The following is a 27,966-nucleotide window of genomic DNA, read 5'->3' on the forward strand; positions in this document are numbered from 1 at the left end:
AGGTGGGGCCTGGGCCGGAGTGCGTCTGTGCGGATGGGGGAGGGGAGAGACAAGGGGCCTGCGCGCTCGGGCCCGTCTCCAGGTTACGGGTTGATGGCGGCGGCTGGGCCGGAGCCTGGGCCTGGGGCCCCGCTCCTTAACTGCGCCCACTACTCCCGCTCCTGCCGGCTCAAGGTAAGCAGGAGGGAGGCCCCGGTATCACAGCATTGAGGGAAGGAACGATAGAGTTGCATTTATATAGCGCCTGTCACCACCACTGCCCCGCCCACCCCCCAGGGGGTTAGGGCGGGAAAGTGGAGCTGGGGATTGTCAGAGCCGGCAGGGTCTCACTGAATGGTGCAGCAGACTGGATGGGCCGCATGGCCTACTCCCAACTACCTCCACGGGTCTCCCAGCCAACAGGTGCACAGCAAGATCCCACACTCTGCAACCTGGGCGCCCATTGAGCTGGGAATGGAAGCTGAGGGGCAATTGTGGGTCGGTCCCCGGAAACCTGGGACGGCCGGTCACCCCGGAGACAACATCGGCTTCACTGCCCGAAAACAAAACCGTCAAAGTGCTGGAAACAATCCACAGCTTCAGTGGAGAGACAAGAGTTAATGTCTCTGCTCCTGTGTGACTCCTCTCATCCTATTGCCACTGGTTGAGGGATAATTATTGGCCTGGACACCGGGGAGGAGAGAGGGGGAGGGATCTCTCCAAAATAAGTTCATGAGAGAAGTCGGAGCAGGAATGGTCCATTAGACTCCTTGTGTCTGTTTCGCCATTCAATAATCATGGACTCAGCTCCATTTTCTTTGTCGTTCCGATACCCTGGGGCGGCTCAGTGGTTAGCACTGCTGCCTCACAGCAGCCTTGAACAAAGAAAATTACAGCACAGGAACAGGCCCTTCGGCCCCCCAAGCCTGCACTGACCATGCTGCCTGACTGAACTAAAACCCCTTACCCTTCCGGGGACCATACCCCTCTATTCCCATCCTGTTCATGTATTTGTCCAGACGCCCCTTAAAAGTCACTATTGTATCTGCTTCCACTACCTCCCTAGGCAACGAGTTCCAGGCACCCACTACTCTCTGTGAAAAAATCTTGCCTCGTACATCTCCTTTAAACCTTGCCCCTCACACCTTAAACCTATGCCCCCCAGTAATTGACTCTTCCATCCTGGGAAAAAGCTTCTGACTATCCACTCTGTCCATGCCCCTCATAATCTTGTAGACTTCTATCAGGTCGCCCCTCAACCTCCGTCGTTCCAGTGAGAACAAACCAAGTTTCTCCAACCTCTCCTCATAGCTAATGCCCTCCATACCAGGCAACATCCTGGTAAATCTTTTCTGTACCCTCTCCAAAGCCTCCACATCCTTCTGGTGTGGCGACCAGAATTGAACATTATATTCCAAGTGCGGCCTAACTAAGGTTCTATAAAGCTGCAACATGACTTGCCAATTTTTAAACTCAATGCCCCAGCCGATGAAGGCAAGCATGCTGTATGCCTTCTTGACTACCTTCTCCACCTGCGCTGCCACTTTCAGTGACCAGTGTACCTGTACACCCAGATCCCTCTGCCTGTCAATATTCTTAAGGATTCTGCCATTTACTATATATTTTCTATCTATATTAGATCTTCCAAAATACATTACCTCACATTTGTCCAGATGACTGTCTATGTGGAGTTTGCACATTCTCCCCGTGTCTGCATGGGTTTCCTCCCACATTCAAAAGATGTGCCGGTTAGGTGGATTGGCCATGTTAAATTGCCCTTTAGTGTCCAAAGATGTGCAGGTTAGGGGGATTGGCCATGGTAAATATGTGGGGTTACAGTGATAGGGTCTGCAGATGATGCTCTGTCAGAGAGTCGGTGCGGACTCGATGGGGGGGATGACCTCCCTTCTACACTATAGGGATTCTATGACCCTTGAAGATCCCAAGACCTATATAATCCAGCCTTGAATATGTTCAATGACCCAAAATTAACGGCCATCTGCAAGAATAATAGTGTACCTCATCTCCGTCTTAAGTAGGAGACCCCTTATTTTTAAACAGTGGCCCCGAATTCTGGAGTACCCAACTTGGTGAAACATCCTCTCAGCATCAAACTTGTTGAGTCCCCTCAAAATCTTATATGTTTCAATAAGACCACCTCAACTATTTACCATTTATATAGACGATCTGGAGGAGGGGACTGAGTGTAGGGTAACAAAGTTTGCAGACGACACAAAGATAAGTGGAAAAGTGAATCGTGTGGAGGGCGTAGAAGGTCTGCAGAGAGATTTGGACAGGCTGAGTGAGTGGGCGAGGATCTGGCAGATGGAGTATAACAACAAATGCGAGGTTATTCACTTTGGAAGAAATAATAGCAAATTGGATTATTATCTAAATGGAAAAAAATTACAACATGCTACTGTGCAAAGGGACCTGGGGGTCCTTGTGCATGGGACGCAAAAACCCAGTCTGCAGGTGCAACAGGTGATCAAGAAGGCAAATGGGATGTTGGCCTATATCGCAAGGGGGATAGAATATAAAAGCAGAGATGTCTTGCTGCATCTGTACAGGGCATTGGTGAGGCCGCAGCTGGAATACTGTGTGCAGTATTGGTCCCCTTATTTGTGGAAGGATATATTGGCCTTGGAGGGAGTGCAGAGAAGGTTCACCAGGTTGATACCAGAGATGAGGGGTGTTGATTATGAGGAGAGACTGAGCAGATTGGGTTTGTACTCGTTGGAATTTAGAAGGCTGAGGGGGGATCTTATAGAGACCTATAAGATAATGAAGGGGCTGGATAGGGTAAAGCTGGAGAGATTCTTTCCACTTAGAAAGGAAGCTAAAACTAGAGAGCATAGCCTCAAAATAAAGGGGGGTCAGTTTAGGACAGAGTTGAGGAGGAACTTCTCTCAGAGGGTGGTGAATCTCTGGAATTCTCTGCCCACTGAAGTGGTGGAGGCTACCTCGTTGAATATGTTTAAATCACGGATAGATGGATTCCTGATCGGTAAGGGAATTAGGGGTTATAGGGATCAGGCGGGTAAGTGGAACTGATCCACTTCAGATCAGCCATGATCTTATTGAATGGCGGGGCAGGCTCGAGGGGCTAGATGGCCTACTCCTGCTCCTACAGGACTAACTTGATATTTGGTACAATTAATCAAACTTGTGGGCAGTGCAATATGAATAAAAAGCATGAACCAGACATCTCGTTCCTAGTCCTTGAACTTGTTTAAGGGGTTGGAATCTGGATTATCCTCTAAACCCTAACCCTGCATAGTAGCCTTTTAGGAGGATTTGGTGAGCCCCAAGTGCAGGGAAAAATAACCCAGCTACCCAGAGACCTGATTCTTAAAATGATTTTGACAGTGATAGAAAGTGTTAGGATCAGTAAAATCTTTCCTGTTAAAGTAAAAAAAAAAGTGTTTTGACCCTTCCACAGAGGACTGCAGTGTCCTGGTTTTAGTAACAGTTCCCGAACAAGATTTCTGGCACTGTGTTCGAATGCAGTTTCTCAAAGACTTGATTCTGTATGATAATTTTGATCAAATATCTTTCCTTGTTACAAATGCTTCTGGTTATGCGCTGTTTATATTGTTATAAAATCTTGCATCTGTGCACAACTTGACTTCTTGTTGTCACATTTACTGCTTGCGTTGTGTGCCACCATTTAATTTATCAATTCCTGTTTCCACATTGGCACCTGTTCTCACATCACCCGCTGTGCTCACTCACTTACATTGACAGTCACTTTGGCAACACTTCAATGTTAAAATTCCCATTCTTGTTTTCAAATCCCTCCATGATCTCCCCCCGCCCTCCCTAACTTCCTCCAGCCTGATAAAGCCCCCGAGGTCACGGTGCTCCTCCAGTTCTGGCCTTTTGCCCATCCTGGATTTCCTCTTGCTCCACTGTTGATGGATGTGCATTCAGCTGTCACATGGAAGTTGCTAAATAAATGCAAGTTATTTGACAGCTTTGGTAGATGTACAGTTGCCACGTTAAACAATTGCAGAATCTGGCCACCGGATGGCTTCTGGAACAGATGTGAGCATTCTGCTGTTGGCATAGTTGTTTGAGTCACTGGGCTGTAACCATTGACTTCCCCAGTGTCGGATTTGGGGGGAGATATCCCAACGGCATGCTGGGGAATCCCTCTGGCAGCTTCCCAGGTCAGGGTTTACACGGCAATTGGCCAAAGGTGCAAACTTCCTCTGAGCAATTGGCCTTCGCAGGGAACCATTCAAAAATGCAAATTAAACTGCACGCTTAGAGTCATAGAGGCTTACAGTATGGAAAAAGGCCCTTTGGCCCACTTGTCCATGACACCCTTTTTTTAAAAACCACTACGCTAGTCCCAATTGCCTGCATTTGGCCCACATCCCTCTATACCCATCCTACCCGTGTAACTAAAGACTTTTTAACAGACTTCAGATGGTTCCATTTGTGTTACGCAAATAGTTACCCAGAAGTAGTTAAAATTAAAACCTCTTCTAACTTCTGTGTAACTATTGTACAGGCATAGACTGACACAAGGGACAATTCCCAACTCCTGTCTAACCAACCCCACAAGGTATTCCCCATGTTCCAACTGGACCTCCCCCTGCAGGCTTGGTCTGACCGACACAACCATCACCACCTCCCCTTCTCCTCAACTCCGGCCGGTTTGACCATGCATCCACCCCCTGCCCCAGCCCTGCCACAGGCCCAACCCCACCCTCCCGATCAGCAGTTGTCCCCCAATCCTGGCTCTCACCTTCCTGACCTGAACGGATTCCTCTCGCCACATGCATAACCCTCCTCATCCCGACGGAACTGGACTTTGACACTGAGCCTCTAGGACAGAGGATGAGAATATAGGACGCATGGTTAGTAAGTTTGCAGATGACACCAAGATTGGTGGCATAGTGGACAGTGAAGAAGGTTATCTCTGATTGCAATGGGATCTTGATCAATTGGGCCTGACGAATGGCAGATGGAGTTTAATTTAGATAAATGCGAGGTGATGCACTTTGGTAGATCGAACCAGGGCAGGACTTACTCAGTTAATGGTAGGGCGTTGGGGAGAGTTACAGAACAAAGAGATCTAGGGGTACATGTACATAGCTCCTTGAAAGTGGAGTCACAGGTGGACAGAGTGGTGAAGAAGGCATTCGGCATGCTTGGTTTCATTGGTCAGAACATTGAATACAGGAATTGAGACATCTTGTTGAAGTTGTACAAGACATTGGTAAGGTCACACTTGGAATACTATGTACAGTTCTGGTCACCCTATTATAGAAAGGATATTATTAAACTAGAAAGAGTACAGAAAAGATTTACTAGGATGCTACCGGGACTTGATGGTTTGAGTTATAAGGAGAGGCTGGATAGACTGGGACTTTCTTCTCTGGAGCATACAAGTCTGAGGGGTGATCTTATAGAGGTCTATAAAATAATGAGGGGCATAGATCAGCTAGATAGTCAATATCTTTTCCCAAAGGTAGGGGAGTCTAAAACGAGAGGGCATAGGTTTAAGGTGAGAGGGGAGAGATATAAAAGGGCCCAGAGGGGAAACTTTTTCACACACAGGGTGGTGAGTGTCTAGAACAAGCTGCCAGAGGTAGTAGTAGAGGCGGGTACAATTTTGTCTTTTTAAAAAGCATTCAGACAGTTACATGGGTAAGATGGGTATAGAGGGATATGGGCCAAATGCAGGCAATTGGGACTAGCTTCGGGGTTTAAAAAAGAAGGGCAGCATGGACGAGTTGGGCCGAAGGGCCAGTTTCCATGCTGTAAACCTCTATGACTCTAGGACAGCTGCACTGCCTGGATCTCACGCGGCCTGAGTTGGAAGGTCAGCCGAGACAAACAGACACAATTCCACATAGGCAAGTGGCACAGAGTGATAATCCAATACTGATAACACCACTCTGAGGAAGTATGGCCCAGTGTCCTTCACGTTTACTTCTAAATCTTTTACTTATGAATGTTGAATTTTACTTGGTGTTTTATCCCTCTCACCTTAAGATACCTTTCATTATGCATAGATTAATAATTCTTGTGACTGGCTAGCTTTAATTTTTAACAGAGGGAGCTGAAAGGGCCCTGGTTAATTGCTTCATCACAAAGGGGGAATTTGACTTTTCAAATCCAACAAATTATGCAAGCACATCAAAGTCTGGTGATCTGATGGTTATGCATGGCAAGCTCTTGTGAATTTTTAATCTGCCTCTCAAAGTGAGAAAACAAGTCTTAAAATGCTGAGTATTTCAGCGCTCATCTTCAAGAATTTGCCAGTTCTATCGTATCTACCAATTCTTCTCCCATCAATCTGCCCTCTCAGGTGAGTGTACAAGATTCTCAGGCTCTCCTTCGAAGAAGGAGAGTTCTCTTCAGTATTCTGGCCAATATACAATATCACTGGAAACAGATTATCGGGTCATTATCACATTGGTGTTTGCAGGAGTTTGCTGTGTGCAAATTGGCTGCCACGTTTCCTACATTACCAAGATGACAAAAGTTCAAAAATAGTTGACAGTGAAGTACTTTAGGATGTCCTGTAGTCATAAAAGGTGCTATAGAAATGCAAATCTTTGTCAATTAAAGCCAGCCTTTTGATCTGCAGCTTGCTCTTGAATGGCATTCAGTAGAGTAATTATACATTCCAGCCTTAAAGGGGTACAAATGTCTACTCTCATGCCCTTATAAAGCAACACACCTAACTTAGCATGCTGGAAAATCCATCAGTATATGTGGCACGATGGCACAGTGGTTAGCACTGCTGTCTCACAGCGCCAGGGACCCGGGTTCGATTCCTGGCTTGGGTCACTGTCTGTGCAGAGTCTGCACGTTCTTCCCCGTGTCTGGCTTTCCTCCGGATGCTCTGCTTTCCTCCCACAGTCTGAAAGATGTGCGGGTCAGGTTGATTGGCATGCTAAATTCTCCCTCATTGTACCCAAACAGAGTATTTTCAGGCTCGGGGATTTTCACAGTAACTTCACTGCAGTGTTAATGTGAGCCTACTTGTGACACTAATAATTAAACTTTAACATATGATAGAGAAAGTCTCGTGTGGAGAGATGAGAAAGGAATTGTTTTGATCTTTCAGGCTCCGTGCTGTGGAAAATTTTACACCTGCCGGCTGTGTCATGATGACGTGGAAAATCATCAACTGGATCGCTTCAAGGTTACACAGGTTCAGTGTGCAAAGTGTGAAACAGTCCAACAGGTTAGTAAATACTGAACAATCTGTCTCAGAATACCCACCAACAGATTTAGATCCAGAAAATATAACAGGTGCACCGTCTGTGTGTGTGTGCGTCTGTGTGTGTGTGCGTCTGTGTGTGTGTGCGTCTGTGTGTGTGTCTGTGTGTGTGTGCGTCTGTGTGTGTGTGTGCGTCTGTGTGAGTGTGCGCGTCTGTGTGTGTGTGTGCGTCTGTGTGTGTGTGTGCGTCTGTGTGTGTGTGCGCGTCTGTGTGTGTGTGCGCGCGTCTGTGTGTGTGTGTGCGTCTGTGTGTGTGTGTGCGTCTGTGTGTGTGTGTGCGTCTGTGTGTGCGCTAATCATCTCCACAGTGGAATCAGCTGGAGTGTAACCACTTTTCTCTCAATGAAGAGTTTGCGGCCATTAGAAATTCTGTAATAATTTGTATTTAGGCAACACCATTAATAACATGAGCAGTAGGAACAGTAATAGGCCACACAGCCCCTCGAGTCTGCTCCACCATTCAATAAGATTTTACTGGATGTGGGGATTTCTGGTCAGACCAGCATTTATTGCCCATCCCTAATTGCCCTTGAGAAGGTGGTGGTGAGCTGCCTTCTTGAACCCGCTGCAGTCCAAGGGTACACCCACGGTGTTGTTAGGAAGTGAGCTCAAATATTTTGACTCAGCAGCGGTGAAGGAATGGCGATATATTTCCAAATCAGGATGGTATGTGGTTTGGAGGGAAACTTGCAGGTGGTGGCGTTCCCGTGTGCCTCATGTATCTGCTGCCCTTGTTCATGTCTGTGTATGTGGTGTGTGTGGGTGTAGTGTGTGTTAGGAAACTAATTTTTACAAAGAAAATTATTGCTTTCATCAACACATGATTGGGATAATAAAAAAAATGGAGAGACTGAAGATTTCTTTCAGTGTTGGTTAGCTCAGTTGGCTGGACAGCTGGTTCATGAAGCAGAGCGATGCCAACAGCGTGGGTTCAATTCCCATACCGGCTGAGGTTATTCCCGAAAGTTCCACCTTCTCACCCTTGCCGCTCAGCTGAGGTGTGGTGATCCTCGGGTTAAATGGGGAGGTGATGGCTGAGTGGTATTATCGCTGGACTATTCATCCAGAAACTCCGCTAATGCTTTGGGGACCCGGGTTTGAATCCCGCCACGGCAGATGGTGGAACTTGAATTCAATAAAAAGTATCTGGAATTAAGAATCTACTGATGACCATGAAACCATTGTCGATTGTCAGAAAAACTCATCTGGTTCATTAATGTCCTTTAGGGAAGGAAATCTGCTGTCCTTACCCGGTCTGGCCTACATGTGATTCCAGAGCCACAGCAATGGGGTTGACTCTCAACTGTCCTCCAAGGGCAACTAGGAATGGGTAATAAATGCTGGCCCAGCCAGCAATACTCATGTCCCATGAATGAATTTTAAAAAAAATCACCACCAGTCAGCTCTGACCCTCAAAGAGGGGAGCAGCCTTTGGTTATCCAGGACAATGGCGACTTTACCTTTCACCTGTTTGACATTAATTGTATGATGATTATGTTGCGCCTCATTGTGGTTGTGTGTGTTTGCGGTATAAAAGGCTAATGCTCTCCGAATACTTTGCTTTTCTCTGCAGGTGAAGAGGACCTGTGAAAGCTGTGAAACCGTGTTTGGAGAATACTACTGTGACACATGTCATCTTTTTGATGTGGACAAGAAGCAGTACCATTGCCCACCTTGTGGAATCTGTAGGTGAGCTTCAGAGTTCTGAAGGAGAGTCATATTGCACATGAAACGTTAGCTCTGTTTCTCTCTCCACAGATGCTGCCAGACCTGCTGAGCTCTCCAGCATGTTTTGTTACTATTCTAGATTTGCAGCATCTGCAGTATTTTGTTAATATTTTGAGAATCCAGGGACCTGTGTTAATGATCCTAGCAACTGGAGAATTCAAATCGTAAGATATGGAATAAAAAGCTAGCGTCGGCTGCGGTGGTCATGGAACTTCCGGATTGTTGTAAAGACCCATCTTGTTCACTAATGACCTTCTTAAGAAAGGAAATCTGCCTCCCCCACCTGACCTGACCTACATGTAACTCCAGCATCACTTTAGTGCCCTCTGTATTGGCCTAGCAAGCCACTCAACTGTATCAAAAACTGCTAGGAAATTCCACAACCCACACAGACTGCAGCCATTCTAGAAGGCAGCTCACTGCCACCTTCCTGGGGAAATTGGGAATGGGCCTGAAATGCCCGTCCTCAGTGTTGGCCACATCCCGGGAAGGATTGTGTGATGAATAATTAAATATAAGATGGTAAATCCAAAAGGCAATTTGGAAGGCGGGGGATGTCTTTATCCAGAGAATGATGAAAATATGTCCCTCACTACTGTATGGATTCATAGAATCCCTACAGTGCAGAAGGAGGTCATTCGGTCCATCAAGTCTGCACCGACCACAATCCCACCCAGGTCTATTCCCATAACCCCACATATTTACCCTACTAACCCCCTTGACACTAGGGCCAATTTAGCATAGCCAATCAACGTAACCTGCACATCTTTCAGACTGTGGGAGGAAACTGGAGCACCCGGAGGAAACCCTGGTAGACATGGGGAGAATGTGCAAACTGCATACAGACAGTGACCCAAGGCCGGAATTGAACCCAGGTCCCTGGCGCTGTGAGGCAGCAGTGCTAACCACTGTGCCATCGAGCTGCCCTTCACCATGGAATGGTTGAGATAAATAGCTTTGATGAGTTTGCGCATGCTGGATAAACAAGTGAGTGAGAAAGGAATAGAAGGATATGGTGTTGGGGCGAGGTGAAGTGGGGTGGGAGGATGATTGAGTGGAGCATAAACACCACAGTGGCCCAGTTAAACTGAAGGATCTGTTTGTGTGCTGCTTAATTCTGTGTAAATTACAACCTGGAAACAACCTGTTTGGCTGGAGCAGCCTGTGTTTATCCTCCATTTTCTTTTTGAGTGTTTATTCCGGTTGTAGTTTCAGATTATAGTATTTTCTGCAAACATTGTAGTTAGTCTGTTTTGGATCATGATGAAATATCCAGGTAACGTCCTGAATTCTAAATATAGGAAACTGAAGGTCGGCAGCTCTTTGTGAAATACTCAGTCTAGACTTTAAAACCTGCTGATTTAAATGCATCAGCAGGTCACCTACTGACAGAGTGAAGCATATCGTATTAGAAAGGACCATTGCAGAATACTGCTTCCTTTAAATCCTTATTTAATTAACTATTTTAGATGCTGTTCAAAGGGTTTTACCACAGGTAGTTTTATTTACTGAAGTAAATCTCCTTTTTAAGCGAAAGCGAATAACTATTGACGCTGGAAATAATAGAAAATCATGTAGTGCCGAATGGGGCCATTTGGCCCATCGTGTATGTGCCGGCTCATGGAATGAGCTAATGTCCAATTAGCTCTACTCCTTTGAAAGCTGAAATGAGAAAAGAAAATGATACTAAAACTCAGCAGTTCAGGAGCATCTGTGGGAAGAGAGCGAATGCTCTGTGTCCTGACAGCTCATCGACTTGAATTCACCTCTGCCAGTGAATCATAGAATCCCTACACTGCAGAAAGAGGCCATTCGGCCCATCGAGCCTGCACCCACAACAATCTCACCCAGGCCCTATCCCCGTAACCCAATGTATTTACCCTGTTTAAATTATCCATGAACATTGGGATATAGGACAAGTTAAGTTTCCCTTTTTAGAATGTTGCGAGTTGTTTTAGAATTCTGTGAATAATCTCAGTTTCTGTGATGGAGTTTGTCACAGCTGTCAAAATGTGAGCAGAGTTTTCAGAGTAGGTTGTTGGATGTGGATTGGCCTGAAGCTGCCTCAGTGAGATTGAAGCTCTTAATAAAAAGATTTTTTCTTTCGGCGTTATGGTCACGGAGCATCAACCATGCAGGAAAAACCTCAAGGAAGAGCTGCAGAAATGTAATTGCATTGAATTAGTGGCAGAGTATGAGCTCTACTGCGTGCCCTCTTTATTTGTTAACTCTGTCTCTCTCTCTCCAAACATTCTGCTCGATCTGAATGATTCCAGTGTTCAGTTCTTGAATAAAGTAACCCTCGACTGTTACTTGAATTTTATGTTATGCAATACTGCAGCTGCTAATCACATGAGTACATTGAACTTTCTGTGTAGATAAGCTAGATACTGTAGTTGCAACTAGTTGTTGTAGGTTATTTTCTTTACAAATGTGTTTGTGCAAGTGAACTAAACCTGAACTAACATTCCCAGCTGTACGTATTGACACTACAAGTCCCAGCCAGAATGGCGATGGATGGGTAAATTTTCCTATCGATCTTACCTGGATGTAAATGACTGGGATTGACTTGTGGACATGATGGTATTATGTAACTATCCTCCACTCACTGATCTTGCTGGAGAAGTAACCCTTTCATCGATAGACTATCCTGTTGTTCTAGTCATGAGTTCTGTTTTTAAATTATTTAATGGGATGTGAGCATCACTAGCTAGGCTGACATTGTCCATCTCTAATTCCTCTTCAGAAAGTGGTGAACATAAGAACAAGGAGCAGGAGAAGCCCATCTGGCCCCTCGAGCCTGCTCTGCCATTCAATAAGATCATGGCTGATTTTTACGTGGATTCAGCTCCGCTTACCCGCCCGCTCACCATAACCCTTAATTCCTTTACTGTTCAAAAATGTATCTATCCTTGCCTTAAAAACATTCAATGAGGTAGCCTCAACTGCTTCACTGGGCAGGGAATTCCACAGATTCACAACCCTTTGTGTGAAGAAGTTCCTCCTCAACTCAGTCCTAAATCTGCTTCCCCTTATTTTGAGGCCATGCTGCCTAGTTCTAGTTTCACCCGCCAGTGGAAACAACTTCCCTGCTTCTATCTTATCTATTCCCTTCATAATCTTATATGTTTCTATGAGATCTCCCCACATTCTTCTGAATTCCAGTGAGTATAGCCCCAGTCTACTCAGTCTCTCCTCATAAGCCAACCCTCTCAACTCTGAAATCAACTTAGTGAATCTCCTCTGCACCCCCTCTAGTGCCAGTATATCCTTTCACAAGTAAGGAGACTAAGTACTCCAGGTGGCAAGCTGACACCTTGAATCGATGCATTCCATGTGGTTACGGACACTCAGTGCTATTTGCTGTAGTTCATAGAGATTATTCATTCATGTAACAATTTTCCAAAATTACAAAAAGAACACATTCTACATGAGCTGTAAAGTAAAATTGTTTGCTTTTAAATTAAACTCATTGGTAGCTAACAATGAATTATCATGCATTCTTTTTATGGTATGTAACATACCCTATGCTTGTTATGTTTCATACATGTGGATTACATTACTCTTTGGGCTATAAGAGATTCTTAAAAATCCCCAGGACATCTGAAGCTAAACTGGATTTTGTGGGTTTTTTTTCATTTCTTCTCAGCTTGGGGGGAATGATGTAAAGCTGATTTTTAAAAAATTCTTTCATGGGATGTGAATGTTGTTGGCAAGGCCAGCATTTGTTGCTGATTCCCTGCTGCCTTTTGAGAAGGTGATGTTTGGTCCTGCTGAAGGTAGCGATGGAGAGACAGGTATACTAATCTCTCAGCACACTGACTTCCAGTTTCATCACATTCTCATTGTACAAGCGATCAATGCAATGGGAAAGACATTTTTGTTTTGGAATGGTGGGGTGGTTACCATTGGTGTTAAGTCTTTGTTATTTTAACTTAATACTGTTTCTTTAAAATTCTTACACAGGATTGGGCCAGAAGATAACTTTTTCCACTGTGTGAAATGTAACCTGTGTCTAGCTACTCATCTCCGTGGGAACCACAAGGTAAATTCTGTTTAGTGACGCATCAGGGCTTCACCGCTTAACTTTTGCCTTGTTGAAGGTGGGTGGAGAGAAGAGTACTGAATATATCACTGTGCTGCTGGAGTGGGATATGGGCCAAATGCGGGCAATTGGGACTAGCTGAGTGGTAAAAACTGGGCAGCGTGGACAAGTTGGGCCGAAGGGCCTGTTTCCATGCTGTAAGCCTCTATGACTCTCGGGTTGGTTTTTCCTGGCCATTTGCTGAGCAGAGACATGTCACACAAGCCCATCCGCACTCCTGCCCAGAGGCAGCAGCAGAAACACAAACATTAAAGGCTGAAAGCAGGAAAAAATATCATCATTAAAACAAATTGATTGAAAGCAAATATCAAATTGCTGAAAATGGCTGCCAATCAAAAGGAACGTAGAAGAGGAATTTAGATAAGTGCGTGAGGGACAATTGAACAGAAGAATGTGAAGAAAGAGTGAGACATGGCCTGTTCTGTGCTGTTAATTTAGGGTTAAACACTGGGCAGATCTGGCTGCAGGTTTGTTCTGTAGCTTTTGGGTCAACGTCTTTCTACATTGAAAAACAAACTGACCATTTACCTGTTCTAAATCAGACCAAAAATCTGAGTTAAAAGGTGAATCGGATAAATATCAAAATGACAAACTGATAATGAGCACTTGGGTGTGATATAGGGTGTAAACTCTACTGGGGCCCATTTAGACTATTTTTAAAATATGAATTCAATATCACCTTTTAACTGGCTGTTATTTTGTTTGCTTTCCACATACAGTGTCAGAATTTAAACATTACTTTCTCTGCCAGCAATGTAATTCAAGTGGTAAGAACCACAAGTTGCAAACTTTTACAAATTGACATACGTAGCACAAGTTTCTAAGTTGTTAATTTGAACTGTTCTCCAGTGTATGATATAGCACAGTATCCCATTTACTGAATGTCAGCTTAGACTTCATGCTGAAGGCTCTGGAGTGGACAGTGAGCCCACAGACGTCTGACCTCTGGCATGGCCTGCACGCACGCTCCCCCCCCCCCTTCCTGTGGACCCCCACTATTGCAAACCTTCAACTAACTGCGATTTGGAATTCCTTCTATAACCCTCTCTGCCGACTTCTCCTCTAAGGCGCCTTAGAACCTAGCTGCTGTGTAGGTGAGGGTTGATATTGTTCAGAATGTGGCTGTGGTACATTGATGCTGAAAGAATAACTGTGCCAGTCACACAAAATACGTTTAATCCTCATATTTGACCAGAGAGAGTCTGGAAAGAAGTGAAAAGGTTTAGATTCCAAAGGAATTGATGGTCATAATAATGCCAATTTGAAATAGCATTTATGCTTAAAGCCTCCTGTTTGAACTTTACGACAAGTGTGTGACTGAATTCATTGACCGCCCAACTGCCCCTCACACCCTTCCGACCTCTCTGGCTAGCAGATCAGAGATTAGAAGAAGATTAGTATGTGATCAAGCACATACTGACTTCAGGTATAACCTGAAAAGGGCTGTGGTTCAAATGCAACTTTTCTTCCTGACATTAGTGTTGTTACAGCATTAGTGCAACATAACAGAATCTTTAAGTAACTAGATTACATGGCACAAATAGATTTACCTGATGACCCCTTTGGAAGAAAAAGTTGGCACCATAATCCAGAAAACAAGGCTTTAATTTTGGTTATCAGCACAGTTCAGAAGGAGACCATTGACCTGTGATGGCTCTTTGGTAAAATTTGTTCTACTAATCCCACTCCCCTGCTCCATAGAATCCTTACAGTGCAGAAGGAGGCCATTCAGCCCATTGATTTTGCACTGACCAATGCACCTGCCTTGGAGGAGGAATTCGATGAAGGTTCAGGTGCAGAGCCAGCGCAGACAGATGGTGAGGACGAAGCAGGTGAAGTGAGGAACTTTCAGGGAGACCGGGACACCGGGGAGACCTTGATTTAGCTTCAGCTGGGCTGCCAAAGCCTGCCTTTCATCTGAGCCCACGGACCTCCCTCCCAAACATCTCGCTCATCCCCATGCCATGAGCCCAATGTCACATCACAGCTTCAGTCATAGTGTTTGATGCCCCAAACAGCTTTCAGCAGACACTGATGAGGCAAACAACCATTGAATAGAATCATAGAATCCCTACAGTGCAGAAGGAGGCCATTCGACCCATTGAGTCTCCACCGAACACAATCCCACCCTGGCCCTATCCCCATAACCCTATACATTTACTCTAGCGAGTCCCCCTGACAGTAAGGAGCAATTTAGCATGGCCAATCCACTTAACCTGCACATCTTTGGACTGTGGGAGGAAACCGGAGCACCCGGAGGAAACCCACGCAGATACGGGGAGAAAGTGCAGACTCCACACAGACAGTGACCCAAGCCGGGAATCGAACCCGGGTCCCTCGCGCTGTGAGGCAGCAGTGCTCACCACTGTGCCACCGTAGAGAATACTCAGGGCTTGTGAGCGCATAATCATTTTTCTCCATAACAGTAATATGAAACAAACAAAAAAGATCCAATCAGAACTGAATTAATCACTTGTGATGCATTAGCCTCCAGTGCAAATCCATTGCTGTGTTCACTGTCTCCCTCTCCACAAGTGGTGGTTTTAGAGGCAGGAATTCTCTTAACTTTTCATCTTTTTACTGTCTCCAAAAATCTTCTAATGATTCATGTCTTTATGATTTCACTGTTCTCATCCCTGTCTTACCTTTCTCCCTCCTGTTCAATGTGCACTAAAAGAAGTTTAACAACACCAGGTCAATGTGCACTAACTCAGAGAGACCAGAAGACCCAAGGAATGCCAGAGAATCTTCACAAATATTTGCTACTTGTTGGAATATTGTTAAAGTTATGTTAATTTATTGATATTGCTTTCCATTATGGTTAGAATTACATCAGTATATATATATATATATATTTCCATTGTGTTTAATCTTTCTCTGCTGATTATTGCTGTTGGTTTTGATTTGTTCCAGAATATATGGTCAATAGCATTTGAATACTGACAGTAAGTTTTCTTTTTGTACAGTGTGTTGAAAATGTTTCCCGACAGAACTGTCCAGTGTGCATGGAGGTAAGATCAAAATGTGTTTGTTGAATATGGAACTGGTCTTCACTTTGTTGCTGGTAGACATGCATTTCCAAATTTGCCTTACTCTGAAATTAAAATTAAAGTTTATTTATTAGTCACAAGTAAGGCTTACATTAACACTGCAATGAAATTCCCCTTGGTCACCACATTCTGGCGCCTGTTTGGGTCAATGCACCTAACCAGCACATCTTTCAGACTGTGGGAGGAAACTGGAGCATGCGGAGGAAACCCATGCAGACACGGGGAGAATGTGCAAACTCCACACACACACTGACCCAAGCCGGGAATTGAACCCGGGTCCCTGGAGCTGTGAGGCAGCAATGCTAACCACTGTGCTACTGCGCCGTGCTGTCCCAATGAAATAATGAGAGCAAACTTAAATGTAAACCTTAGATATGGTGGAGTTCTTTGAAAATGTGACTAAACACATTGACGAAGGAAAAGCGGTAGATGTGGTTTACATGGACTTCAGAGAGGCGTTCGATAAGGTCTCCCATGCAAGACTTCTCGAGAAAGTGAGAGGGCATGGGATCCAAGGGGCTGTTGCCTTGTGGATCCAGAACTGGCTTGTCTGCAGAAGGCAGAGAGTGGTTGTAGATGGGTCTTTTTCTGAATGGAGGTCGATCACCAGTGGTGTGCCTCAGGGATCTGTTCTGGGACCCTTGCTGTTTGTCAGTTTCATAAATGACCTGGATGAGGAAGTGGAGGGACGGTTTGGTAAGTTTGCCGACGACACGAAGGTTGGTGGTGTTGTGGATAGGTTGGAGGGATATCAGAAGCTGCAGCGTGACATAGATAGGATGCAAGACTGGGCGGAGAAGTGGCAGATGGACTTCAACCTGGATAAATGTGTAGTGGTTCATTTTGGCAGGTCAAATGGGATGAAGGAGTATAATATCAAGGGTAAGACTCTTAGCAGTGTAGAGGATCAGAAGGGCCTTGGGGTCCGGGTCCATAGGGCTCTTAAATCGGCCTCGCAGGTAGAGGAGGTGGTTAAGAAGGCGTATGGTATGCTGGCCTTCATCAATCAAGGGATTGAGTTTAGGAGTCGGGAGATAATGATGCAGCTTTATAAGACCCTCGTCAGACCCCGCTTGGAGTACTGTGCTCAGTTCTGGTCGCCTCATTACAGGAGGGATGTGGAAATGATTGAAAGGGTGCAGAGAAGATTTACAAGGATGTTGCCTGGATTGGTTGGCATGCCTTATGACGATACGTTGAGGGAGCTCGGTCTTTTCTCCTTGGAGAGACGAAGGATGAGAGGTGACCTGATAGAAGTGTACAAGATGTTGAGAGGTATAGATCGGGTGGATTCTCGGAGGCTTTTTCCCAGGGCTGAAATGGCTGCTACGAGAGGACACAGGTTTAAGATGCTGGGGAGTAGGTAGAGAGGAGATGTCAGGGGTAAGTTTTTCACTCAGAGGGTGATGGGTGAGTGGAATCGGCTGCCGTCAGTGGTGGTGGAGGCAAACTCGATAGGGTCGTTTAAGAGACTTCTGGATGAGTACATGGGACTTAATAGGATTGAGGGTTACAGGTAAGCCTATGTATAAGCCTAGGTAGGTAGGGACATGACCGGCACAACTTGTGGGCCGAAGGGCCTGTTTGTGCTGTATTGTTTCTATGTTCTATATTATCCAGTTTAGATGTGATGGATTGGGCAGTTTGTAAACATGTGATGGTAATAATGAATCAAGTGATTATGTTTCCCCAAGGGTTGTAATAGTGCTGTGTAGCTTCTCTGACCTACGCTCTCTTTGAGCGCAGGACTCTGCTATAACTGCTGAATTTACCCCCTTGTCTAAAATTTCCTGCTTTCTACAATTTTATTTTATTGTGTTTAACGTTTTTTGATTTCATTTTTGTTCTCAAAGGACATTCATACGTCTCGTATTGGGGCTCACGTGCTGACGTGCGGCCACCTTCTTCACAAGTAAGTGTACTAAATTCTAACTTTACCCACATGCAGAACTGCAGGGAAAAACTACATGATGACATAGGATTAACACAGGACTGAGGAGAGACTGAAAGCGACAGCCATTCATTAAATTGATGTGTTCAAAATACATTGCTTGATCCAGTGAGGACATTTTTTCAGAAGCTGCAGTATTTCCCAGCACCTGTGGGGTACTGCCTGAAGTAAAGTAAATCATTAAATAAAAAGTATGGTACAAATTAAGGATTTTGGAGTCCATTCATCCTCTCACTGCTGCAGTTGGCACTCTCAGACTTGTAGATACACTGGATTCCAGTTTTGTGATATATTGCTGTCTGGAACTAACTGCTAAAGAGAGTGCTGTGGGTACGCATGGTGACACTTCCAAAATCAGTTCTTTTCCAGAAGTCATAAATTAAACAATGATTGTGGGTGTGACATGTTTAAACATGGAAATTAAAAGGTTTAGTCTGAAATCCATTGATCGATGGCGGGAGTTAAACTTGGTCCAAAGATGTGCGGGTTAGGTTGATTGGCCATGCTAAAATTGCCCCTTAGTGTCCTGAGATGCGTAGGTTAGAGGGATTAGTGGGTAAATATGTAGGGATATGGGGGTAGGGCCTGGGTGGGATTGTGGTCGGTGCAGACTCGATGGGCCGAATGGCCTCTTTCTGCACTATAGGGATTCTATTCTATTCTTGGCATCAAAGACAATAAAGTGTGAAACCTCCTCATCCCTATCACCAGCAGGTCAAGAGAGCAGCTTCCCGATCCTAATGGAACAGTGAGACATCAGCCCCCCCCGCTGTGACTGAGAGACAGCAGCCCCCCCCGCTGTGACTGAGAGACAGCAGCCCCCCCGCTGTGACTGAGAGACAGCAGCCCCCCCGCTGTGACTGAGAGACAGCAGCCCCCCCGCTGTGACTGAGAGACAGCAGCCCCCCCGCTGTGACTGAGAGACAGCAGCCCCCCCGCTGTGACTGAGAGACAGCAGCCCCCCCGCTGTGACTGAGAGACAGCAGCCCCCCCGCTGTGACTGAGAGACAGCAGCCCCCCCGCTGTGACTGAGAGACAGCAGCCCCCCCGCTGTGACTGAGAGACAGCAGCCCCCCCGCTGTGACTGAGAGACAGCAGCCCCCCCGCTGTGACTGAGAGACAGCAGCCCCCCCGCTGTGACTGAGAGACAGCAGCCCCCCCGCTGTGACTGAGAGACAGCAGCCCCCCCGCTGTGACTGAGAGACAGCAGCCCCCCCGCTGTGACTGAGAGACAGCAGCCCCCCCGCTGTGACTGAGAGACAGCAGCCCCCCCGCTGTGACTGAGAGACAGCAGCCCCCCCGCTGTGACTGAGAGACAGCAGCCCCCCCGCTGTGACTGAGAGACAGCAGCCCCCCCGCTGTGACTGAGAGACAGCAGCCCCCCCGCTGTGACTGAGAGACAGCAGCCCCCCCGCTGTGACTGAGAGACAGCAGCCCCCCCGCTGTGACTGAGAGACAGCAGCCCCCCCGCTGTGACTGAGAGACAGCAGCCCCCCCGCTGTGACTGAGAGACAGCAGCCCCCCCGCTGTGACTGAGAGACAGCAGCCCCCCCGCTGTGACTGAGAGACAGCAGCCCTCCCGCTGTGACTGAGAGACAGCAGCCCCCCCGCTGTGACTGAGAGACAGCAGCCCCCCCGCTGTGACTGAGAGACAGCAGCCCCCCCGCTGTGACTGAGAGACAGCAGCCCCCCCGCTGTGACTGAGAGACAGCAGCCCCCCCGCTGTGACTGAGAGACAGCAGCCCCCCCGCTGTGACTGAGAGACAGCAGCCCCCCCGCTGTGACTGAGAGACAGCAGCCCCCCCCGCTGTGACTGAGAGACAGCAGCCCCCCCCGCTGTGACTGAGAGACAGCAGCCCCCCCGCTGTGACTGAGAGACAGCAGCCCCCCCCGCTGTGACTGAGAGACAGCAGCCCCCCCCGCTGTGACTGAGAGACAGCAGCCCCCCCCGCTGTGACTGAGAGACAGCAGCCCCCCCCGCTGTGACTGAGAGACAGCAGCCCCCCCCGCTGTGACTGAGAGACAGCAGCCCCCCCCGCTGTGACTGAGAGACAGCAGCCCCCCCCGCTGTGACTGAGAGACAGCAGCCCCCCCGCTGTGACTGAGAGACAGCAGCCCCCCCGCTGTGACTGCGAGACAGCAGCCCCCCCGCTGTGACTGCGAGACAGCAGCCCCCCCGCTGTGACTGCGAGACAGCAGCCCCCCCGCTGTGACTGCGAGACAGCAGCCCCCCCGCTGTGACTGAGAGACAGCAGCCCCCCCGCTGTGACTGAGAGACAGCAGCCCCCCCGCTGTGACTGAGAGACAGCAGCCCCCCCGCTGTGACTGAGAGACAGCAGCCCCCCCGCTGTGACTGAGAGACAGCAGCCCCCCCGCTGTGACTGAGAGACAGCAGCCCCCCCGCTGTGACTGAGAGACAGCAGCCCCCCCGCTGTGACTGAGAGACAGCAGCCCCCCCGCTGTGACTGAGAGACAGCAGCCCCCCCGCTGTGACTGAGAGACAGCAGCCCCCCCGCTGTGACTGAGAGACAGCAGCCCCCCCGCTGTGACTGAGAGACAGCAGCCCCCCCGCTGTGACTGAGAGACAGCAGCCCCCCCGCTGTGACTGAGAGACAGCAGCCCCCCTGTTTATTTTTAGCATTGATTCCTAACAATGTCTGCAAAGGCTGTGGTAAACCTTTGTAAAAGACTGCTTAGGCGCAGTGAAGGTATTGCAGCCATTTCGGGGTGGTCCAGACCTTGGGAGGTGTTTGCAGAACAGATTTACGAGGGTGCTACCAGGGATGATGAGGTACTGCAGTTACTTGAAAGAACCCGAGAAGCTCCGAATTTTGTCCTTGAAGCAGCCTAGGTTAATGGAGAATTAATGGAAGTTTTCAAAATCATAAAGGATTTTGCTGGAACAAATAAAGAGGAACTGTTTCCAATGGCAGAAGGATCAGTGACCAGATTTAAGATGGTTGACAAAAGAACTACAGGTGGCAAAAGGGTAACAAATAACTTTTCACAGAGTTATCGTGATTTGGAATGTGCTGTGTGAAAGGGTAGTGGAAGCAGATTCGATAATAAGAAATTGAATAAATATGTGAGGAGAAAAGAAATTGCAGCACCATGGGGAAGGAACAGGGAGGAGTGGGACTGATTGGAAAGAACCAACACGTGCACAATGGGCGAATGGTCTCTGTTTGCTTCATCATTCTCTGCTCTTTCTTCCGTGTCATGATTTGATTATGTAACGCAGTGTGACAATCTCAGCCTGAGATGTTTACCCAGTAATTAATCAAAATTGGACTGTGGTTGAGGCACATGCACTTCACGTGGCAGTGCAGGCATACAGATTTTCTCTCCTTTAACAGTTATTTTAATAACAAGCATTCTGAATTTGAGCTCGGGGCCGCAGCAACATTAAGGTCGAGGGATTTCTGAAATTAAGATGAAACCTGATTCGACCTGTAAACATCAGCTTTGCCTTTGCCAGTCCTTCGCAGTCACTGTTTAAAAGCAGGCAGATTTCCCACGTTGCTTAGTAGCACTATCAGTTACCTATGTTATCCAGGGGGTGCTGAATGAAGTTTCGCAGGAGAGGTTGGTTGGGAGTGTGAGGGGAGAAAGCTTTGAGGTATACTTGGCTGTTTTTAGCATTATCTTTGGACATTTGCTGACATTAATTTGGACTATTTTACCAGTTCTGAAATTGGTTTGCATGGTGGCACAGTGGTTAGCACTGCTGCCTCACAGCACCAGGGACCCGGATTCAATTCCGGCTTCGGGTGACTCTCTGTGTGGCATTTGCACATTCTCCCTGTGTCTGCGTGGGTTTCCTTCGGGTGCTCCGGTTTCCTCCCATACTCCAAAGATGTGCGGGTTAGGTTGATTGGCCATGCTAAATTGCCCTTGGTGTCAGGGGGACTAAGGGTAAATATGTGGGGCTGCAGGGATGGGGCCTGGGTGGGATTGTGGTCGGTGCAGACTCGATGGGCCGAATGGCCACCTTCTGTACTGTAGGGATTCGATGAATAGGCCTGAAATCTTCCAATTACAAAGTCCTCTGTTTTATTCTGAAAAAGCGTGTACAGTATTTACTCGCAGACTTCACCCAGTCATTTGACTGAACGGAAAGGAGAAAAAATAGAACTTGGAAGACTGGGCAGCACGGTAGCACAGTGGTTAGCACTGCTGCTTCACAGCTCCAGTGACCTGGGTTCGATTCCCGGCTTGGGTCACTGTCTGTGTGGAGTTTGCACATTCTCCTCGTGTCTGCGTGGGTTTCCTTCGGGTGCTCCGGTTTCCTCCCACAGTCCAAAGATGTGCGGGTTAGGCTGATTGGCCATGCTAAAATTGCCACTTAGTGTCCTGGGATGCGTAGATTAGAGGGATTAGTGGGTGAAACATGTAGGGATATGGGGGTAGAGCCTCTTTCTGTTCTATGATTTCTATGATTTAAATGTTAACCAAAAATCATTTGCTCTCTCTTTAATCTTTCCCCAGGACATGCTATGAAATGCTGTTCAACAAAGGGTAAGTGTTTTGAAGTGTTATTGGTGATAATGGAAGGACTGTAAGTGATATAGTTAACAGATTTTGTCAGGCTGCAGATCCTGCCAGGTGATCTGTCATATTTATCCTGAATCCCAGTGTGGTTTCAGAACTGGGAGATCTACAATGGACATGATCAGCTCAGTCCGGCAACTGCGACAGAAATGTTGTGAGCGAAGGAGACGGCTATATTTTGCCGCCTTCAACCTCACCAAGGCATTTGACCCTGTGAGCCGAGGGGGTCTGTTTAAGCTGCTGGAGAAAACTGGCTGCTCAATTGTGAAATATAAGCACAAAGTACTGGAAAAATTCCACAGCTCCGGCAGCATCTGTGAAGAGGGAAAGAATTAATATTTTGAGTTGAAAGACTGTTCTTTGGAACTGCTCAGAGTGATCTCCTCTTTCCATAACAACGTGATCGGTAAGGTCAGCCCTGATAAAGCAACATCAGAACCCTTTGAGATCCAGCAGGGTGGGGCCTGACACCGACACTCTTTGGCATGTTCTGTGCTGCTGTTGTTCGCTTTCAGATCACCCACAGAGGGGTTTATCTCCACACCGGAACTGATGGAAACTGTTCAGGCTCCCCTGAGATCCAAGGCAAAGGTGCACCGTGTCCCCATCAGAGAGAGTTCTACACTGACAATGCTGCACTAACATCCGTAATGAAGTATACCTGCAGTGGCAAATGGACAACTCTGTAAAGTGTTTGGTTTGACCATGAACATCAGGAAGATAAATGTCATGGTCCAAGATGTTACCATACCCCTATCTATCAGCATTGACAATATGACATGGAGATCGTTGACAGCTTCACATATCAAGGCTCCACAATCACCAGCAATCTGTCATTTGACGTTGAAATGAACAGACATTACAAGCTGAGTTATAGAGTGTGGAACAACAGCAACCTGACTGAGAACACCAAATTGCAAGTCTACCAAGCCTGCACCCTCAGCTCATTCCTCTACAGTAATGAGAACGGGGCAATGTGTGCTAGGCAGGAGAAAGGGCTAAACAGTTTCCAGCTTCACTGTCACAGATATGTCCTCAGCATCTTTTGGCAGCAACTCAAGGTTACCAATTCAGAGTGCCTGGAGTATCCTAATTCCATCAGCATACACTCATTGTTAAGGCAATGATGTCTGTGCTGGCTCAGCCACATCCATTGGATGGACGATGGCCGTATACAGAAAGACCTGTGCAATGAACTGGCAACTGGGTCCCAACTTCCCTGGTCCAACCAGTTTCAATCACACTGCTTACCTTTGTGCTGTCATTAACACATTATCTCTTAATGTCGTTTTGTCCATGATATCTTGGTCAATCTCTCCCTAGTCTCCACCTATCGCTGGCCCTCCATCCAGCCCCTACTGCTCCATCCTTGCCACACAACAGTAGAACTCTCGTCCTATTTCCAGTTCTCTTTAGCTCTGACTGAGAACCATCCAGACTCTCAACATTGGCTCTGCTCTCTCTTCGAAGATGCTGTTTTAAAAAAATTATCTCCTTAACTAATCAGATTGGAGAATTGTCAACGGCAACAAAATCTAAACCAGTGTGTGTGTCTGACTTAGAATTCAAGATCAAATTGGTTACGGAAAGTGAAATACAGAAGGGAAAGAAAGATTAGAAAGAATATAACATACTGAAAGATAAAGGAAAAACATTATTTAATCTTTAAAAAAAAATTCCAGCAATTAAATGATAATGTAATGTAGAGAGAGTGCAGAGAAGGTTTACCACACGTTAAGCATGTAGTGTGAGACTATGGTAAAAATTAATTTTCATTGTCAGAGTGATTGTTCGGTAGTAATTCAGACTTATTACACCATTAAAAAAGGGTACATGAACTTTGTGCATAAATAACAGTGAGTACCATTACTTTTAATTGGTTATTTTTACACCAAAACCCACCCATTGTGTCTCAACTCTCCTTTGTACAAATTGATCAGTGTAACCCTGTTTGTTTCAGAGCCTATCGATGTCCTTTGTGTATGCAGTCTGCTGTTGACATGACAAAATACTGGGAGGAGTTAGACACAGAAATAGCCCAGACTGCCATGCCTTCAGACTATCAGAATATGGTTGTTAAGGTAAGAGCTGAATTTTACTTTCCGTATTTAACAGCCAATGTACTGTCATCCCCAAGAGATATTTACAAGTGTGCATTTTATGCCGAGGGTTAAACTGCAGTAAGAGTTCTATTCAAGGCCTGTACTTCTGTAAGATTGAGCTAATTTATTAATGTCAGTGTGAGACATACACAGCTACAAGGAGCTGTTTACAATATTGCAAAACTGTTTCAGTTCAAAGCATTCCTTCCTCAAATATACGCTGATGTGTGGCAGCAAGCAAACGGAACTAGTATTTATATTGCACCTTTAATAAACATCGCACCCCTTTAGTGGAGCATTCACAGGCAGAATTTGACACCGAGCCTCATAAGACGATATTAGGGCAGTTGACTAAAGTCATGAGTCAGGAGCATCTTAAAGGAGAAGTGGTCTGTTACCCCTACTTGGTCTGATCTACATGCGACCATAGTCTCACACTACATGCTTAACATGTGACAGCCTCTAACACGACATCAAGTTATAGAACATAGAAAAAATACAGCACAAACAGGCCCTTCGGCCCACAAGTTGCGCCTGTCGTGTCCCTACCAACCTAGGCTTATATATAGGCTTACCTATAACCCTCAATCCTATTAAGTTCCATGTACTCATCCAGAAGTCTCTTAAAAGACCCTATTGAGTTTGCCTCTACCACCACTGATGGCAGCCGATTCCACTCACCCACCACCCTCTGTGTGAAAAACTTCCCCCTAACATCTCCCCTGTACCTACTCCCCAGCACCTTAAACCTGTGTCCTCTCGTAGCATGATGTGGAGATGCCGGTGTTGGACTGGGGTAAACACAGTAAGAAGTTTAACAACACCAGGTTAAAGTCCAACAGGTTTATTTTGCTACCAAATAAACCTGTTGGACTTTAACCTGGTGTTGTTAAACTTCTTCATCTCGTAGCAGCCATTTCAGCCCAGGGGAAAAAGCCTCTGAGAATCCACCCGATCTATACCTCTCAACATCTTGTACACCTCTATCAGGTCACCTCTCATCCTTCGTCTCTCCAAGGAGAAAAGACCGAGCTCCGTCAACCCATCCTCATAAGGCATGCCAACCAATCCAGGCAACGTCCTTGTAAATCTTCTCTGCACCCTTTCAATCATTTACACACCTCCTGTAATGAGGCGACCAGAACTGAGCACAGTACTCCTAGTGGGGTCTGACGAGGGTCTTATAAAGCTGCATCATTATCTCCCGACTCCTAAACTCAATCCCTCGATTATGCAGTTGAGGTAATAAATAAGGCCTTGCCGTTTTCATCCAGAATCCTGCAGACCAATCACTGGAATTCTGCTGTGTGTTCAGGTTGTGATGTATGTGTGCACAAATTAGCTGCTGCATTTCCTACATTACAAATGTGATTACACTTCAGCTGGTACTCCAGTGGCTGTAAGGCACTTTGGAGAATCCCGAGGTCACAAGAGGCGCTAAGTGCTTGATGAATCGTTTCTCTCCACTGTGCGCAGTGCCTTCCCTCGTCCCTCTCGAATGTTCGTGTGATTGTGCGATTTCTTCCACAGATCATGTGCAATGACTGCCAGCTCCACAGCACCACACCGTTCCACGTGTTGGGTCTGAAGTGCAGCGGATGTGGCTCTTACAACACTGCCCAGGATGGAGGACTGATCACACTGCAGGGACAGCAATGATGCACCGCCTGCTACCCTATAGAATTCTCAATTAAACCGCTTGAAAATGGACTTGAAATACCTGGTTGACTAAGTTCCTTTTGACAGTTTTCCCACGAGCTAGCTGAAAATGTAATTGCCATTCATATCATGTAACTGGATAATTTTGGGGAGAGGTAGCGGGGCAATAATCCAGTCAGGCTGTTGGATTGTTGTGTTGAATCTTTCCCCATGTGCATGCCAGGTAGAGTTGAAATGATTTTCCAGCTTATGCCATGTTGGTGACACTGGCTCTCGTCTTTGATCTGGACTGAGAGAAGCGAGATTACTTCTCGATGTGAGTGCACATGATGGTGATTGGAAAGCAGTGTGCATCCTGTAGCTCAAATTCTCAAATGGAATTGCTTGATAATGGCATCCTTTTCAATAACGCACTGGCTTCTTACACCAGTAGCCAAGAGTCAATGTAATACCTGCAATATATTCTTTGAATCCGCGCTCTGAGTGAGTTCAGCGTGTTTAGAACCGTGTTCAGGTTTTATCTGCCCCGCAACAAATCCAATCTTGAGGACTGTGTGTCTGTGCAAGGTGTATGATGTCCAACGGCTGTCTGCTTCATCAGTCAATGCTGCATCAGTGGAGATCGTACATTCTTAAAATACCATTCAAACCCTATAAAGGCGTAGAATAATCCTGGTGTGTGGATATTGTTTACACTGACATTTCCATGTCCACATGCTCACAACATTTTAACTACTTTAAATGTTTTCTACAATCTTCTGTATCATTGTTCCAGAAATACTTTTAATGTTTTGTTACATGATATCTTTATTTTCAGTATCTTTTTTGCCCTTTAATTCTAAAGGGGTCTTTCCTGTGACACTCATGATGGGCAATAAATTTGCATCGAGCACAACTCGGGGAAATCCGAGGTTATCCGCCTGCGATGTGCTCCCATTTAACATGTTGCACTTTCTTCTCTGAATCAGACGGTTGTGTGTTGGGACCCCACTCCAGAGACTTGATTACAACATCTAGGCTGGTGGTACTGAGGGGGTGCTGCAGTGTTGGAGGTGCTGCCTTTCAAATGAGGCAGTAAACTGAGGCTCCACCTGTTCTCTGGGGTCGATTAAGCTGTCTCATGGCACTCTTTCAAAGAAGAGGAGGGGATTTCTCCCCAGTGTCCTGGCCAATATTTATCCATTAACCAACATCACGAAATCAAATTGTCTGATCAGTATCATCATCATATTCCAGATGTTGTGTGCCACTTTTCCTACTTTACAATCGTGACTACGCTATTGCTCTGACTGTGAAATACTTTGGGTTGTCCTGAGGTCATGAAGGTCACTGTAAAATTGCAATTCTCTTTGGTGCACCTGTGGGTGCTTAGGTAGCACGTGCGGCTAATGTTTATGTCCTAGAGACATAGTGAGCATTCGAAGGCTTCATCTGGGTCAAATTAATGTGTGGCACTCCAGTCACTGATTAGATGCTATTTATTCAATCACAATGACAGTGAAATTTGATATGAATGCACAAAGGTACTCCCGACAGTGGCTTAGCCGATTTCTAATAATCATAATCTCTGAATCTTATTTATTGAAACACTACAT

The 27,966-nt window shown here is 46.3% G+C and overlaps 1 protein-coding gene across 1 annotated transcript; it reads left to right on the forward strand.

Moving 5' to 3' along the window:
• Positions 1–27,966, forward strand: rchy1 (ring finger and CHY zinc finger domain containing 1). The gene is made up of 9 exons (XM_078204589.1): positions 1–174; positions 7,070–7,189; positions 8,799–8,914; positions 12,920–12,998; positions 16,025–16,069; positions 17,962–18,020; positions 22,548–22,577; positions 24,571–24,691; positions 26,243–27,966. Exons 1-9 carry the CDS (start codon positions 34–36, stop codon positions 26,369–26,371), a joined length of 840 nt encoding a protein of 279 aa, XP_078060715.1. The 5' UTR covers positions 1–33; the 3' UTR covers positions 26,372–27,966.

This window comes from Mustelus asterias, chromosome 1 (assembly GCF_964213995.1).
Source record: "Mustelus asterias chromosome 1, sMusAst1.hap1.1, whole genome shotgun sequence".
NCBI classification, from domain to species: Eukaryota; Metazoa; Chordata; class Chondrichthyes; order Carcharhiniformes; family Triakidae; genus Mustelus; species Mustelus asterias.